General features: G+C 41.2%; 1 protein-coding gene across 6 annotated transcripts in view; it reads left to right on the forward strand.

The window, feature by feature from the left end:
- The window catches only part of AFDN (afadin, adherens junction formation factor), a 147,890-nt gene extending 135,636 nt beyond the window's left edge, over nt 1-12,254 (forward strand). For 4 of the 6 annotated variants that reach the window (XM_031935538.1, XM_023223616.2, XM_023223617.2 and 1 more), the window contains 4 exons: nt 2,740-2,874; nt 6,068-6,356; nt 9,437-9,521; nt 10,108-12,254. In XM_031935538.1, the coding sequence (XP_031791398.1) occupies nt 2,740-2,874; nt 6,068-6,356; nt 9,437-9,521; nt 10,108-10,261 (663 nt within the window). In that variant the 3' untranslated portion in view covers nt 10,262-12,254. The remainder of the gene's footprint in view (nt 1-2,739; nt 2,875-6,067; nt 6,357-9,436; nt 9,522-10,107) is intronic. The other 2 variants (XM_023223615.2, XM_031935540.1) reach the window with 2 other exon arrangements.
- The last annotated feature ends 3,121 nt before the right edge of the window (nt 12,255-15,375 follow it).

The raw sequence follows: 15,375 nt of genomic DNA on the forward strand, positions 1-15,375 counted from the left end.
TAGATAGATAGATAGATAGATAGATAGATAGATAGATAGATAGATAGATCGATCCTGAAAATACCTGTTTTGGGGAATGTGGACTACCTCAAGCTTGCTACATACTGGCTTTCAAATCCCAGGATAGTTCTCAATTTAGAATAACTTTCAGTCTGCATGGTCTTGATTCATTGGGTAATAGTTATTTTTTAATCTATTCTGCTCTCCCCTCAGGTATCACTTCCTACAAGGCTATTTTGGTAGCATGTAACTTTTCATTCTTTTAATCAAAGTGCTAAGGTAATAGGCAGTTTGCCACTGGATTGCAGGGTGATTAAATTTGTAATTTAAGTTAAAATATCCTTTAACTGTTACTGAATGTAACTAACCCATACAATTCAATGTACTGTTTTAAGTGGTTATTTTGAGTAAATTAAGAGATTCTCATTTTTCTCATTAATGCTTTCTGAATGGTGGGAGTAAAGCAACATAGCTTTGAAGAGCAAAACAATTTATGTTTTGGAAATGGAAATACGTGAATTAGCCAAAGAGTGGAAAGAAACGGCCTTGATTACACTGATGGTGGTTAATTTGCCTTCCTTTACGAATAGTAACTATTGAGCTGAACACAGGGAGAGGCTCCTTGCTTAGTGCCTTCCAGATTTAGAAGAATAGAGGTTTTTAAGAAGAAAATGCCTGTTTATAGATTTATAAAAAATGATGAAAATGATAATTGTTCTGATTTCTTAAAATATACTTCTATTTAAAAGAACTAATGGACTCTGCCATTGTGTAACACTCTCTTGCTCTGCACTTATTTTTAATTGGGGCTAGAAAATATTAACATAACTTAGTTTGTGCTTTGTGGGATAAGGATAAGACCCATATTACATTAATGCAATTTTACATTCTACCCTAAATTATTTTCTGTAGAATATTTAATATTCTCACTTGCTTTATTTTGCTATTTTTGTTTGGGCGCTGTTTCTCCTAGTTCTCCTACTTTTTTCTGACCCCTGAAATCCTTGTTGAACGTTTCCATCCTTTGCTCTGGCCCCTCATGCAGGAAGCCCACGGGGAGCTGTGGTTCTGTCAACTCAGGGGCAAGGCATCACCAGTGGCTTCCTTCTGGGTTCTTAGTGGCATCTACTCCTGCTATAACCCCCCTAAAAGCCAGTCATTCTAACATCCCTCTGGGGTATGGATAGGTTGTCTTAAAGAGACAGTTCAATTATTTGTCTCTTTGAGAAGGCAATTATAATTTTTTTCTAAAATGTTTTATTATTGTTTATTGACATGAAAAAGCCTAATAACAACAGGTTAATTTATTCTTTCTCACCAGATACAGTGTTTTCTTCACAGAAGTCAAGGGAGAGTGAAGTTGTTAGATTTTTATTTAAAAAAAAAAATACAAACACAGTTCAAATCCCAGCAGCTAACATGCTTATATTTCTGCTACAAAAAGTGTATAGACAAACTGCTAATTCTGTAGAAATTGAAACACATAGGAATTTTATGTAAGGGATTCCTGAAGTGGTTAGAGATTGAACTAGATGGCTTTAAGTTTCATTTTAATCCTATCAACATTGATTACTTCTTCATGATGTATGATAATACAGCTGTGGGTGTTCCTGTAGCACAGGTCTATACAGATAAGTAAATGGAGAACACAGTTTTCAAAGTTACCATTGTCTTAGACTAGAGGAATAGAAAAGCTGTGTTTCCGAGACAAAAAGGGAGAGTCTTTCTGTTCTGCACTGGTTGTTAATCCAGGCTTCCTCTTCAGGAAAGGTATTTTCAACCTATAATACATAGAGATGTGAGCAGAAGGATAAAGGAGCTAAAAATTGAAAAGAAGAGACTTAGGTATTTGAAGGACAACCTTATTTGAATGATATGAAGGAAAGGTATCTTTTTGTGTTGTTTCAAAAAGGCAGAACTTGAATGACCAAAAAGAGAAAAACAATCAGGTAATGAATTGTTAACGTAAGAACTTCTTCACTTGTGGTTACCTGAAAACAGAATGGATTGTATTGACTGAGAGTTCAACATTAGATCCAGACAGAAGAGCGTGAGATAGGGTGAGATAGGGCTCCTTCCCATCTCAGTTTCAGGGTCTATGGTGCAGAGTGTAGGGTGCTCCTGAGTCGGGAGGGAATTCTTGAATCCGGGGTGGGATCTGGAGGGACCTGATGGCAAAGGGCAGAGGAAAGAGTGGCAGGCCTTGGTCCCCAGGCAAGACCGACGACTGTCCGGCCCACTGGAGTCACATATGCTGCTTCTGTCTCACCTATGCAGAGGCAAGTGGGGGCCTCCCTCTTCTACAAGACATTCATAGTGGAAATTGAAAAGGGAGAGGGAAGGAGGGGTTTAAGTGTGTTCTGCAGGTCCATCAAGTGGGGTCTATCTGTTTGAGCCTGTTAAGTTACATGAACGGGTTAACTAAAATTGTTCCAGTAAAAGAATTGTGCTTGTTGAATGTGTGAATGTAGATGATAAATTCCATCTTATAACCATAATTAATGGAGGAATAACTCTGGGATTTGTGACAGCAGTTTTTAGGTAATTTATTTTAAAATTGTAGAGCTAAAAAAATGTAAAAAGTTTCATCTTCCAACGGTGATTTTAACCTGGTGTTTTGTATTTAACTTTCTGTGTGTGTGTATGTGTATATGTGTGTCTACTTGTCTTAATGTGTGCATTTTTATGTCTTGTGCTGGTGGAGTTTGTGGAGGGAGATTAATGTCAGCCTGTTGTTAGTTGCAGGACGAGGAGCGGAGGCGGCAGCAGCAGTTAGAAGAGATGCGCAAGCGGGAAGCGGAAGACCGAGCGAGGCAAGAGGAAGAGCGCCGGCGGCAGGAGGAGGAGCGAACAAAACGAGACGCTGAAGAAAAGGTTATGGTCCTCTAAGGGCAGCTAGAATTTTACCAAGTTAGCCTGACGTAATCGATTGGCTGGGGCAGAGCGGGCTGGAAGTTCTGTGTGTCTTAAGAAGCACAAGGCAGAGCAGGGCCTGGCTCCCCCAGCTTTGTGATTGGACCAGCAACTTTACCCCGTCTGGCCCACCTACCTCTCTTCTGGACTGTCTCCAGATCCCCTTATCTGCCAAGTTTTGTCTCCCTCAAACTTCTGAACTCTTGGGTGTGTGTAGCAGTGAGCCTCTTTACAAAGGGTTCGTTTCCTCGGGCACTCATCTTTACTGGACGTGGCCCAGCTTGTCATTGTGAAGGTGACATTTGTTCAGTGATTGCTTAAATGGCATGTGGACCGTGGGAAGCAGTAGAAGCATAGTAAGACAGTTGGCTGCCATTCAACATTTCAAATAGATGGTTTACTCAAATCACTCACTTCTGGTTGATGGTAAAGAGAGCAGATGGCTTAGAATAACATGATACAGGAAAATTTAGTATGTAATCCAGTAAATATTCTGAGTTATTTATTTTCATTTGTGTGTGTGTGTGTTTTTAAGTCAAGTAACCCTTTTAATTGAATTTTAAAATGACAGCGGATTTTGACATGCTGAGAAATGGGGATTTTGAGATGTTTCTCTCCATATCTCCCTTCGTCCTGTGTGTGGCCAGCGCCCTCTGGATGAAGAGGCTGTAGCCATTGTGCTCCCTGTGGGGGCCTGTTTCATCCCGAGGGGACTGCGTGTTGCTCTGTGTGGTTTGAGAGAAGCTGCTCTTCTCTGTTACTTCCCTTCTGTGAAGGTAGAAGCTTTCAGTGTTATAACTTCTGATGGCGGAAAATTTAGTTTTTATTAATAATTCCTTCTTCGATAGTCTAGTGAACTATATTAATAGAACAGTGTACTGTTCACAGAAAAGAACTTGTAGGGAGTTTTTTGTAGTGATATGATCTATTAGGATATAGAGCAATCTAAGAGTAAGCTTGATAGACATGATGTGACTTCACTTAAATGGAGTAGAGTGAATAAGGACACTCACCTGTGTTGAAATTGGTGATTTCTGCATTTCGTAGACCTTTGCCCTCTAAGTTTATTATCATATTATCTGTTGACTCTGAATAGCATTTGAAGTCCTTTCAGAGTTTGAGCTTTCAGGATTAGGTTCCCCTATGAGTCTTTCACTTGTGTAATGGTAAGTCAACATTGATGATCTTTCTAAGGAAATCAGATTTCCAAAATGCTGAGCCGCTTGATGTCTAAGTGTTGATGGTGTTTGCTGTTGCTTTGCTGTTCCATGAAAGCGCTCCCTGGCTGCTTGGAGGGCTGTATTTTTCCAGGTCAGTGCCAGCTTGGCTGTCCCAGGCCCTGCACAGTGCCCATTGTTATAGCTGGGCCCAGTCCTGGCCACGCTGGAGCCTCGACGGGGGCAGCTGGGTTGTCACGGCAGCACAGAGCACATGCAGAGAGGACCAGGCCATGTTTTTCCTATGTTGAGAAACTCTTGGGTTATTTAATTTTTCCAATGTGTTTTCTTAACTCATGATTATGTCAAATACACTTGTGTTAGTAACTGCTTCTATAATTAAGTGGTCACTGTAAAAAGAAGGCGAATAACCTATTTTTATATCAGAATGTCCAAAACTCATGGGTTTGCTTTGTTATAGAAAAATGTGCCATTCATTTGTTGGGTAGAATAAAGTCATCTTGTAATTGTATCTGCTCTTGGTATAACTAAAAGAGAATGTTTTGATTTCTCCCTAAAATGTTATCAAGCAACTGTTCTTCATGTTAATACTAAGATTCTTGATAGTTCCATTTAAAAGCCACAAGAAGTCATTCTGGTTTATTCCTCACTCCAAGGGAACACTGACTCTGTGTAGACGAGAAGATGAGAGTCTTTCCTTCAGGATTGCTAAACACAGAGCAAGAAGATTCAATGAGAAATTGGGCTCAGGGCAGTAATTGGGCTGGCATTTATTCTTAAGAGTTTTCTCCCTCAAAAGGTGGAGTGATATTGCGTATTCACTCGTGTGTGTGTGTGTGTGTGTGTGTGCGTGTGTGTGTAGCTCTAGAGGGAGTAGGGAGAAAATACAGCATGAAATTGAAAATAGGACTAACAGCTTTTCACTGAATGCCAGCAAGGTCTCTCAAATTAGTTTTCTTTGGTTGAACGAATTTAAAATTCATTGTACTTCAATTCACAGCATTAAACATTTACTCGAGGCAGTTTATTCTGTTTGCTCTTTCATCCCCCTTCTTATTTACTTTTTTCTTGTGCTCTACAACTTTTGTCAATCTTTAACAAAACTGTGCTGTTACCTTTTTTTAATGTTAAAATAATTTTAACACTGTCAACTGTAGTTTGTGCAGATGTATGTCAGAAAAAAATGTACAGTATGTGTCAAAATATATTTGAATCTCTTGTTGCTGTTGCTGTTAATTCCTGGCTCTCTAATTTTCTGTCTGTTAGGGAGTTCATTAAGATTTGAAATATAAGTTAAGAACTATGGAAAGCATATTTGTTAGATTGTTACTTTGGGAGAATGAGTGGTTTTTTTTTTGTTTGTTTTTGTTTTTTTTTCCATTTCTGGTTTCCTGTTGATCTCCTTCCTAGTAACCCGAAGTAGACAGGGTGGTTCAGTCACGTCCTCCTTGTCCAGGAAGGACTGCTTCTCTGCATTCATGGGGGCTCAGTGAAAAAGGACGCAAGTTTGTCTTTCGGAAAGTGCTGGCTGTGGAAAGCCAGTCACAGCCTATTTTTAGTTTTGTGTTGTCTTTAAACACTGCAGTAACAGGTAAGTTCATATCCTGCCAAAATCGGAAGAGGAGAGAGAGAAGGAAGTAACGGGAGCATGGAGGAAGGAAAGAAGGAAAGCAGAGGAGAATTCAGTCCACTGGGATAATGGAGAGGCATAAGTGACTGGGAAGCAGGAGGCTGAGAATTAATCCATTCCGTGCTTTTGAGCAGTTTTCTGTCAAACAATCCAGAATAGTGTTAATGTACTTGTAAGTCTAGGGAGAAGACTCCGGATTGACCTGCTGCTTCTGTTATATAGTAATTGTAACTATTCAACTTTGACATCAGTGTGATGATGAGGATTGTTCCCTTTGAAGGCCCAGTGGGTCGGCTGTTCCCTTCTGACCTCTGACCTTTGCACTCTTGTCTATTCCCGCCCGCAGAGGCGACAGGAAGAAGGGTATTACAGCCGCCTGGAAGCTGAGAGGCGCAGACAGCACGACGAGGCGGCGCGCAGGTTGCTGGAGCCCGAGGCACCTGGTCTGTGCCGCCCTCCGCTTCCCCGGGACTACGAGCCCCCGTCCCCGTCCCCCGCGCCCGGCGCCCCTCCTCCCCCGCCTCAGCGAAACGCCTCCTACCTCAAAACCCAGGCCCTCTCCCCCGACTCGCTGTTCACTGCCAAGTTTGTTGCATACAATGAGGAGGAGGAGGAGGAGGACTGCAGCCTAGCAGGTCAGGATAAGTACTCCAGCACGAGAGTGTCTCATGGGGACCTTCTTCCTGCCCCTCTTAAACCACGGCCACCCCCCTGCCAGCCACGCCCAGCCTCCGATGGCATCTTTCTCTCGAACTCATTCCAGCCACCCCCAGCCAAAGCCAACAGTACTGCTCACAAAAAAGGCCAGCCCCCGCCCCCTCCAAAAAAATCCAGCTCCTACCATCCCAGCCACTGCAAAGGTAGAGGTAAAAGAGTGACAAATCAGCTCTCGTTGTCTTAATGATTGGAACCTCAGCATCTCTCTGCACACTTGCCCTGTAGTATGGTCCATGGCGATCGTACTTGCTTTGGAATTTGGATGTCACATGATCACTGGTCTCAGCATGGTGATCCTCCTCTGCCTCTGATTGTAATGTTCTGTGCTAATACTCTTTGGTAGATATCTTAGTACTCCAATTTCTTTTACACTTTAAAAAGTTCCATTTCTTTGATCAGCTGACAATCAGTCCTTCTCTGCTGTTCCCAAATCACTTGAAGTACTGTTGGTCTTGGCTTTCATTTTCTATCTCTACAAATGACCTTCTATTTGTTTGAACAAGTGCCTTTTCACACATTGTAGTGTCTCTAAAGACAAAGTGTTATAATTACATTATAAGTTTCCATTATTTAATATTGGTAGAACTTTCTGTTCTGGATTAAGTAGCCTGTGGAATAAATCATGCATTCTCATGGTGGTTTGGTTGGTGTGGCCGGAGCATCTGCTAAGCTAATTAACTGTTGGCTTCATGACCTCCATGCAGGCTGCCTCACACCAGGGTCCACAGACCCCAGTTACAGTGAAATTCCTCTCATCCCCTTTTGCTCTAACTGGCTTCACTGCTTCCTGTTACTTGCACTCTTAGCACCTAGTAACACTAGCAGCCAGACCTTAGCAGGCATGCAACTGACCTTAGGGAAACCCCCTACGCTGACTGTAGAGCAGGACGGTTCTGCAGGGGACAGGGCCTAGAGGCTGTCACAAGCGTGGGTTCAGTAGTCAGTGTTTTCGAGACAGCATGTTTAAAATATAGCTGAATTCATAAGGATTCAGATTTCACACTAATCTTACCTTAAATGGGACTGGAATTCTGGCACTAAATATCTTCAAATACAGGAGTATTACTTGTAATGAGTGTATGAGAGTCTTCTGAATCCTGTATCATTCTGCATAAACAATGTATGGGACTCGACAATTCTGAAAGAAGAAGAAGACTCAGTGTAACTGTCAGTCTTACTCAATTAACAGATGAATTTTGCCAGAATTCTGTCTTCCCCACCCCCGGCTCAGAGCTTTGATCTACTTTGAAGGTTTAATATATAATAATATTTAGGTTGAGTCACCTTGGAAGCCAGGATTAAATCATTTTATGAAATACCTCTTGTAAAGATCTATAATTTAGTACCTTTCAGAGCAATTTATGGAATAATGGTACATTTTGAAGCAGGATGCCATTGGTCTCCTTGTATGGAGTTTTTATAAGCTGAACTTAAGATGACAGAAATGGTGAGGGTTTGGTAGCCAAGTATCATAGTGAGGTGTCACTGCTCACCATCTTGGCTCTCAGTCCTACCACTAACCCTTATTTTACTGCACACGTGAAGTACCACACAGGACCAGGTCATAGCCGACATCTGATTGCTCCGCCTCTTCGAAGACTTCTTCGTAATGTACAGAGCCGTCTGCACCGTGTGCAGAGCGCATTCTGACCTTGTCCTCATTTCACTAGCGTGGTCTCATTCCTTGCTCAGCTCTGTTTCTGTCGCGAGCGCTCTGGTAAAGCATGCTTCTGCAGATGGACTCGGCTTCTTCCACGGGGCAGTGAGAGGAACAGCATTAGGGTATGAATTGGAAAGAGTAATACCAGATTTGAGCATAGCACTATATGAAAGATTCATCACTAAAGCTTTTTGAAAATGATCTGTGACTTGGAGTATTCATAGAGAGTCAGCTAAAGGTATTTGATATTCTTAAGTCTAAAAGTTCTGAAAATTTTGAAGAATTAATTTTACCAGTGGAAAAAGCCAGTATCATTCTTAAAGCTCAAAAGATACAACACAATGTTTTTAAAAATAAGATAAAAAATTTGGAATTAAAATGGAAAAAAAATGTCTCCATGCAGTAATTTATCTAAAGGCCTGCTATAGATTGTCATAAGGTAGAGATGTGTTTCTGTTGAATCTTTTGAGTCTTTGCTGAGGATGGCATCCTCCACAGTGGTGGTGGGAAACCTGAGTAAAGGTGCAGTGCGAAGAGGCGCCCTTCAAAAGGCAGCTGTGTGTCCCATCTGCAGTACGTCAGATAAGTTCTGCACAGCAGGTCCTTTTGTAGAAGAAGAGAAACAAAAATGTGTTTTTGTGCAAGTTGTTTGAAAGAGAATTTTAATGTGAAAATATTGTACTACTTTTGTGGCCTGTTTAATCCAATATTTATTGTTGTCAGTGTTTGCTAAATAGTTTGAGCATTTGTTACTCCAGCCTGTATTACACTGTCAGCAGATTTTTGAAGTGTGAATTTTTCTAATGCTACAATTAATAGAAATACATTAACACTGATTTACTGTATTATGATTTTAACAATATGACATTGATTGTTACTTGGATACACTTAGCGACATTATTACTTGGATACATTTAAAACCTTGTATCTGCATCACATCTTTTGATCCTTAGCAATCCCCTGAAGCCAGTAGGAACAGGGCAAATGTTGCCAATGGATTGATGTTACACTCCCCCAGAATGGGTTGATGTCATTACGCTCACCCAGAGTTGCTCTGCTGTCCGAGGCAGAGCGGGGCCATGGGCAGTATTCCTCTCTAATAATGAAGGGCGTCAGGTCAATGTTTTAGCACCTTTTGAGAGTAGTAATTGGATTACTCAGGCCACCAACAGAGATGAATTTCAAATTGATGAAATTTTGATACAATGTGAAGGGTCTTTTACCTTCCTGCTTATTCAGTAAAGGTATTTTTTATTCTCTGAGCACTGCATCTTTATCATGAGTAAAGCTTAGAAATAATGAAGTACTTTAACTTGTACTGTTTCTTTCATGGAAAAGGACCAAACTCTTACCCGGGATCTGCCGGAGCAGCTGTTGGAGCCCATGACGCTTATCGGGATGCGAAAGAGAAGCGTTCTAAAAGGTATGGACGGTTGCACTAGATGAGGAACTTCATCTGTACCTGATGACCCCTTTCACTGTTTACGGCACTTTTGAATTATATAACCAGATTTCATGGCTTCACTCTATGCCCTCACCTCGATTTTAGTTAGAAATGCTATTGCCCCAAGTGTTCTTAAAACAGTGAATTTGAACTCACCAGAGAAATCGATCAGTACCATTCTGTAACTTACTAACTTTGGCATATTTATAGATGCCTCTCAGGTACATGTAAGATTCCTTAAAATGCTGTATTTTAAAACTGTACCCCTCAGGTTACACTTGTTTAACTGGTAAGAATTGCCTGCTTGCTAAAATCTAACTTACAAGGTTTTTGAAAGTTGACTATGACTGGGGAAAGTTAATGTTTTAGCCAAGAAAACATGTTGCCCTTTTTTTCTAGATGGGTTTAAATACAGCCCCTGTGATTTCAATTGTAGGGAAAGTGATAGCACAATATAACAAAGAATGAGTCTGAAAATTTTAATTGCTGTTATGCAAACATATGTAATTGTTGACAGGTTGTTTCTAGTTTGTCCAGTAATCTTTCGTATTGCCCTCTTCTGCAGCCAAGATGCAGATTTACCTGGAAGTTCTGGGGCCCCTGAAAACTTGACATTCAAGGAACGCCAGCGTCTTTTTTCACAAGGTCAAGATGTATCCAATAAAGTGAAAGCCTCTCGTAAATTAACAGAACTGGAGAATGAACTGAACACAAAATGAAAAAAAATGAGGAGGACACTTTGTATTTACCCCAAAATCTTCTCAGTTGTGGGTTTGTAGGTGCAAGTTTGAAGAGGAAAGAGGAAGGGGGTTATATTTCTAATTGATTTACAATTTCTGTTTCTAAAATGGTTGGGATCTAGAAATGTTTCAATTCCAAGAAATTTTATTTTACTTTACCATGAGATTGCCGTTTATGTAACTTAAACACTGTCTAGTTTCTTAATTATCTAACTCACATGAGGATAAGTTTTTTGTTGGTTTCTTTTTTGGAGTCCTGAGTTCAAAGGGGACAGAACTAAGGGCAGGAGGAGAGAATGGACGTGTCTTCTCTCCCATCTTCCCCTCATCATCAACCGAGGAGCACAAAGAAGTTCTGTTTCGTTTTTTGTTTTTTTCAGAAACTTGATTTTAGCAGTCAAGCAGAGAATAGCTTGAACTATTCAGACTGTTGTTGGCACTGTTTAGAAGTGACCACACACTCTTCTACCCAGGAAGGGACATGTGACGACATGCTCCTCCCATGTCCCCTGGTTGTGTCTCTTCCCACAATATCCTCCTAGTCTGCATCGTGAAACGGCTTAGGCCAAAGCTTCCTGTGCGATGACGCACATCCGAGACTGTTCCACTCATTCCTCGCAAATCTGAGCTCTTCTGATCAATTCTAAATATTTGATTAATTTTAATTCTGAAAGAAAATTCTGAGGATTTAAGCTTAGGGGATTTTATTTTTATAAATACCAGATTATTGTTAGACTTAATAAATCACTGGTAAATTTAAAGATGACAGTTACATTACAAAGTTAACTAAACTTCAGCTGTTCCCAGGCATCTGTAAAAGAAGATACCTTGATTGGAGCAATGTTCGTGTGACTGGGAACGACAGAAGAATGGGAGATGAGTAGGAACCCCTCAAGCACAGCTGTCACTCAGACATTTTTAATTTGAAAAAGAGAGATTTTCATGTGTATGCCGTCAAGAAAAGGAAGGAATTCAATTACAGGGCATCTGTAACTTAAATATTGTAAGAATAACTCATGGAAGTTCAAGCTATTTTTATACTATAATAGAGTTATTTAATTTTAATTTGTTGAATTATTAGTTACCACTGCTATTTCTTCAGCTGTGGATGTGTGGCTGATGTTGGGGAGACGGACCTCAGTATGTTTTATATTGTCTGGTGTTAAGATGATAAATTACTTTGTGATTACAAGCAAATTTTCTAGTTGACAAAGCCCTTGGTGGAGTCCAAATGATTTTTCTGTACCATATTGTTCTCTTACACATACGTATGTTAGGAAAATAGGCACACTTTCAAAGAGAAGCATAGGGGCTTTTACTGCCTTCGAAATCACTTTTAATAAGAGTTGTATGATAAATCATTAAAAATGCGAGTGTAAATATTTTTTTATGTCTATCAGGGTTTTTATTTGAAAGTGTGCTCTTCCCATTTCCTTGTTTGAGTAAGAGAGTGCAATGGTTCTGAGTGTTCAGGAAGGATTTGCTTGCTTGCGGCAGAGGTTCTAGGAAGAGCAAGCGCCTCCCAAATATCTTGAGAACACTGGCAGCCTTATGGCCACTAAATCCACACTTTCTTTAAAGAGATGCAGATGAATTACTTTTCTGTTAATATATAGAAAAATACACGAGAACCTGCAGATACATGTAAATATCTACATACAGGGATATTTGTGTGCGTGGTTGTGAAACCCATACACAAGTGGATTTGGCCATCTTTGGGCAGTGAGGTCAAATGTGAATATGTGTAAAAGTGCTTTTCAGAAGTGTGCATTACTATGAGAAAACATCAAAACTGCTGTAGTTTTCCATTTCTACTGTATTTCAGTTGCAACCTATTTTTAATAAACTTTGTATGTATTTAAGTGTATTTGCTATTGTTTTGAAAGTGCTGACAAAAGTTTATATTTGTAACATCAGCCTTCCTCGCCCGTCTCTTTCCATCTTTCTATTCTTCATTAAACACTGAGTATGATTTCTGTGTCAGGCAGTGGTTTTCATTTGTGGGGACGTGTCGTGTGCCTCGTCACACAGGTGTCTGTGAGTCTCATAAGCCGTTCCACTGCCCAGGCCTTCCTGATTCTTCCTCGATCCGAGCAAACTCAGGTGGGCATTCAAGCCATTTCTCAGTGACACTGTCTCTTGGTGGCCTCTTTGAAATTCCTAAAATATCCCTAGTAATAAGTAAATGGTGTACATAAGGCATCCTGGTGAGATGTGTCTTAGCGCAGAAACCCATTCAGGACAGCCTCATGTAAAAGGGTATGTTTGATGGTAAAACTACACAAGTCACATTATGAGGACCTGGGAGCTGAGGGAGGCATGTGCGGGCGGGACCTTCCATGTGGACGGCGCTCAGCGCTGCCTCTGCGCCATTGTTCCTCCTGCCTCTGCCTGTTTCCAGTGTACCTTTTAATGGCCCATGAGCAGGAGGACGGGACAGGGCAGGGATGGAGAATTTTTAGGGCTTTCATGGGGGGAGAAAGGGATGGGGAGTTGTTGTCAACCAACAAAGTTTCAGATAGGAGGAACAGGTTTTGAGGTCCGTTTGCTGCACAGCAGGGTGATTGTAGTCCATATATTGTGAAAATGAGGTTCATGAAGGAAGGAGTGTCTTAGGGTTGTAGAAAGTTGTGGAGACCTTTTTGGTAGAATGAGATGTTTATGTATTGAAATTATAGTATTCACTTTTACTATATTTTAATGCTTAAAAAGATACTTTAATGTTTGAGAATACAAAAACTTTGGAAGTCTGAGTATTAATACAGATTCCGTTTTCTTCTCAAGGCCTGTGTTTCTGTTGCTGTCAGTGGAAATACTGGTACCGCCCTGCAGTCTTCTGTCATACGGACCAGCAAGCACCTGATAATTTTCTGGTGTGCGCCGTTGGACACAATTTCCTTTATCCTTTATTGAATGGAAAACATTTCAAAGACTTAGTTATATTTAGTAAACATTAAGCAAAATTTAATTTGAATGACTTGCAGGAGGGAAAGGATGTACAAAAAGTGATAGTTTTATTATTTCCAGTATTTCATCCAGTTTGTTCCAAAAATCACATAACTTCCAAAGAGACATAACGACTTGAGACTGGGAATTGAAGCCAGTTTCTTGTGTGATTCAGCAAGTGTTTATGGGAGCCTACGGGTGCCTCCTCTGCCTCGGTGACTGGTCTCACAGCGCTTACCTGCCCTCCTGAAGCAGTGTGGCTCTGCCCCCAGGGAGCATCACTCCAAGAGGCAGAAGCACGTGTTTCATTTACATGTGCTGATCCACAGTAACTGTTAACTGTAAAGAAGTGCAGGGGACACCCGGAGGCCTAATAAAGTTCCTGTGGAGACAGTAGGCTGTTTTTAGAAAATGATGCTCTTAAGAAGCCTTGCAGATGGAAGAAGTCTGAGGCAGGCAAGCTGGAGCCTCTGGAAGATCAGGAGAGCCCAGAGCCAGAGCCCCAGGACAGGAGGGTGCAGGCAGGGGCTGGAGAGAGCCAGGGGCCACCTGGCGCTATCCAGTGGTGAAAGAGCATTTTCTAAGACCATGGCAAGAAGTGTGACTTGTCTTCTTCACGCAGTGCAAAGCCTCTGCAGGGTTTCGAGGAGGGGCTGGGGCCACCCAGGTGACATCAGTCGCTCTGGTTGCTGGCATGGGGGAGGAAGGAATGGAAGCCTGGAGCAGGCTTCTGCAGGACTTGGAGGCTTTGAGGAACCAGATGGTGGTGTGGCCACCCAGATAGGAGAGCATGGAGGTGGCTGGGGTGGACCCAGGTAAGCTCTAGAGTTGTTTGCATAGTTAGAGAGATGCCAAAGAACCGATTAGGAAAGAGCACAAAACTCAACTTGGCTGTCAAACAGAAATTGGTCACCGTGGCTTTCAGATTGAAAACTACCTTCACATGTCTTCAGTGGGTTAGATCTTATTTTTCTCTGCTCTTCTAAATCTTTTGTTTTATTCTTTTATAGAGACTACAGACTTAAATGGATGTTAAATTGGAGACCGTGGTTCCAACTTTAACTTGGAACTTTTTAAAGTGATTATAAAATATTAAGTAATCTAACCCCAAAGAGAGACCTGGGAAACTGTAGGTGAATTGTATGGCTTTAAAAATGTTCCACCTTCCTCCCATGAATCTTTTTTGTATGAGAATAGATCCCAAAATATAAAAACGGCGTAGTTCAGTTGAGCAAAATACGTACCATGTTCTGAACAGGCGAAGTACAGCTAGGGAGTCTCGGGACTTTGGGTTCGTCTGATTTCCATAACTGCCATGACCTAAATATTGGAAAATCACTGACATCGATTCAGAGACTGTCCAGAGCCCTCGTAAGTCTTTGTGGACACAGAGTGGCTTGTTTAAATGAAGCAGCCTCTCCTTCCAGTGATGGGAGGTGTTTATTTCTCTTTCTAGTTGTTTTATTATATGTCACCCATTGCAGACTAGGCACCCATAAATATTTGTTGGGTAAATTACACAAGAAATTGGCTTCTATTCTCAATCTGAAATCTAGTATGTATCTTTTGGGGTTATGTGACTTTTTGGAATAAACTGGATAAAATCGTGGAATTAAAAATTCACTTTTTGCATATACTTTCCCTCCTGCAAGTCGTCCAGTTTATGTCTTGCTTAGTGTTACTAAATACAACTTTCTGAAATTAGCTTTCCATGCAAGAAAGCATGGAGGAGTGCTATCTTCAGTACAGTAGAAGGATTGTTCAAAGACAGCTGGTTGCTGCAGTCTACAAATGATTTGATCAGATCTCTCTCAAGAAGAAGAATTGTTGCAAGACAAGAAAAGGAATTGGTGGAATACAAACAAAAATAGGAAATGAAGGAAGAGGAGAGTGCAAAGGCCCACTGGATTGCGAGGGCGTGCACGGGGAGTCGTGGTACCACAACCAGTTCCATGTATTCAGAAGAGCAAGACGCAAGTGCCTTCCAGGGGGAAGTTGGCTCAGCCTCGCATTCTAAGGCGTTTCTCAGGCAGCACTGGACATGGGCCGCCCTGAATATTCTCTGCTCCTGAGGACACCATTTGCGGGGCTGACTTGTGTACATACACGGGGCCTCTGGCTGTCTCTGGTAGAAGCAAATTTGTCAC

Source organism: Piliocolobus tephrosceles, chromosome 5 (assembly GCF_002776525.5).
Source record: "Piliocolobus tephrosceles isolate RC106 chromosome 5, ASM277652v3, whole genome shotgun sequence".
Lineage (NCBI taxonomy): Eukaryota > Metazoa > Chordata > Mammalia > Primates > Cercopithecidae > Piliocolobus > Piliocolobus tephrosceles.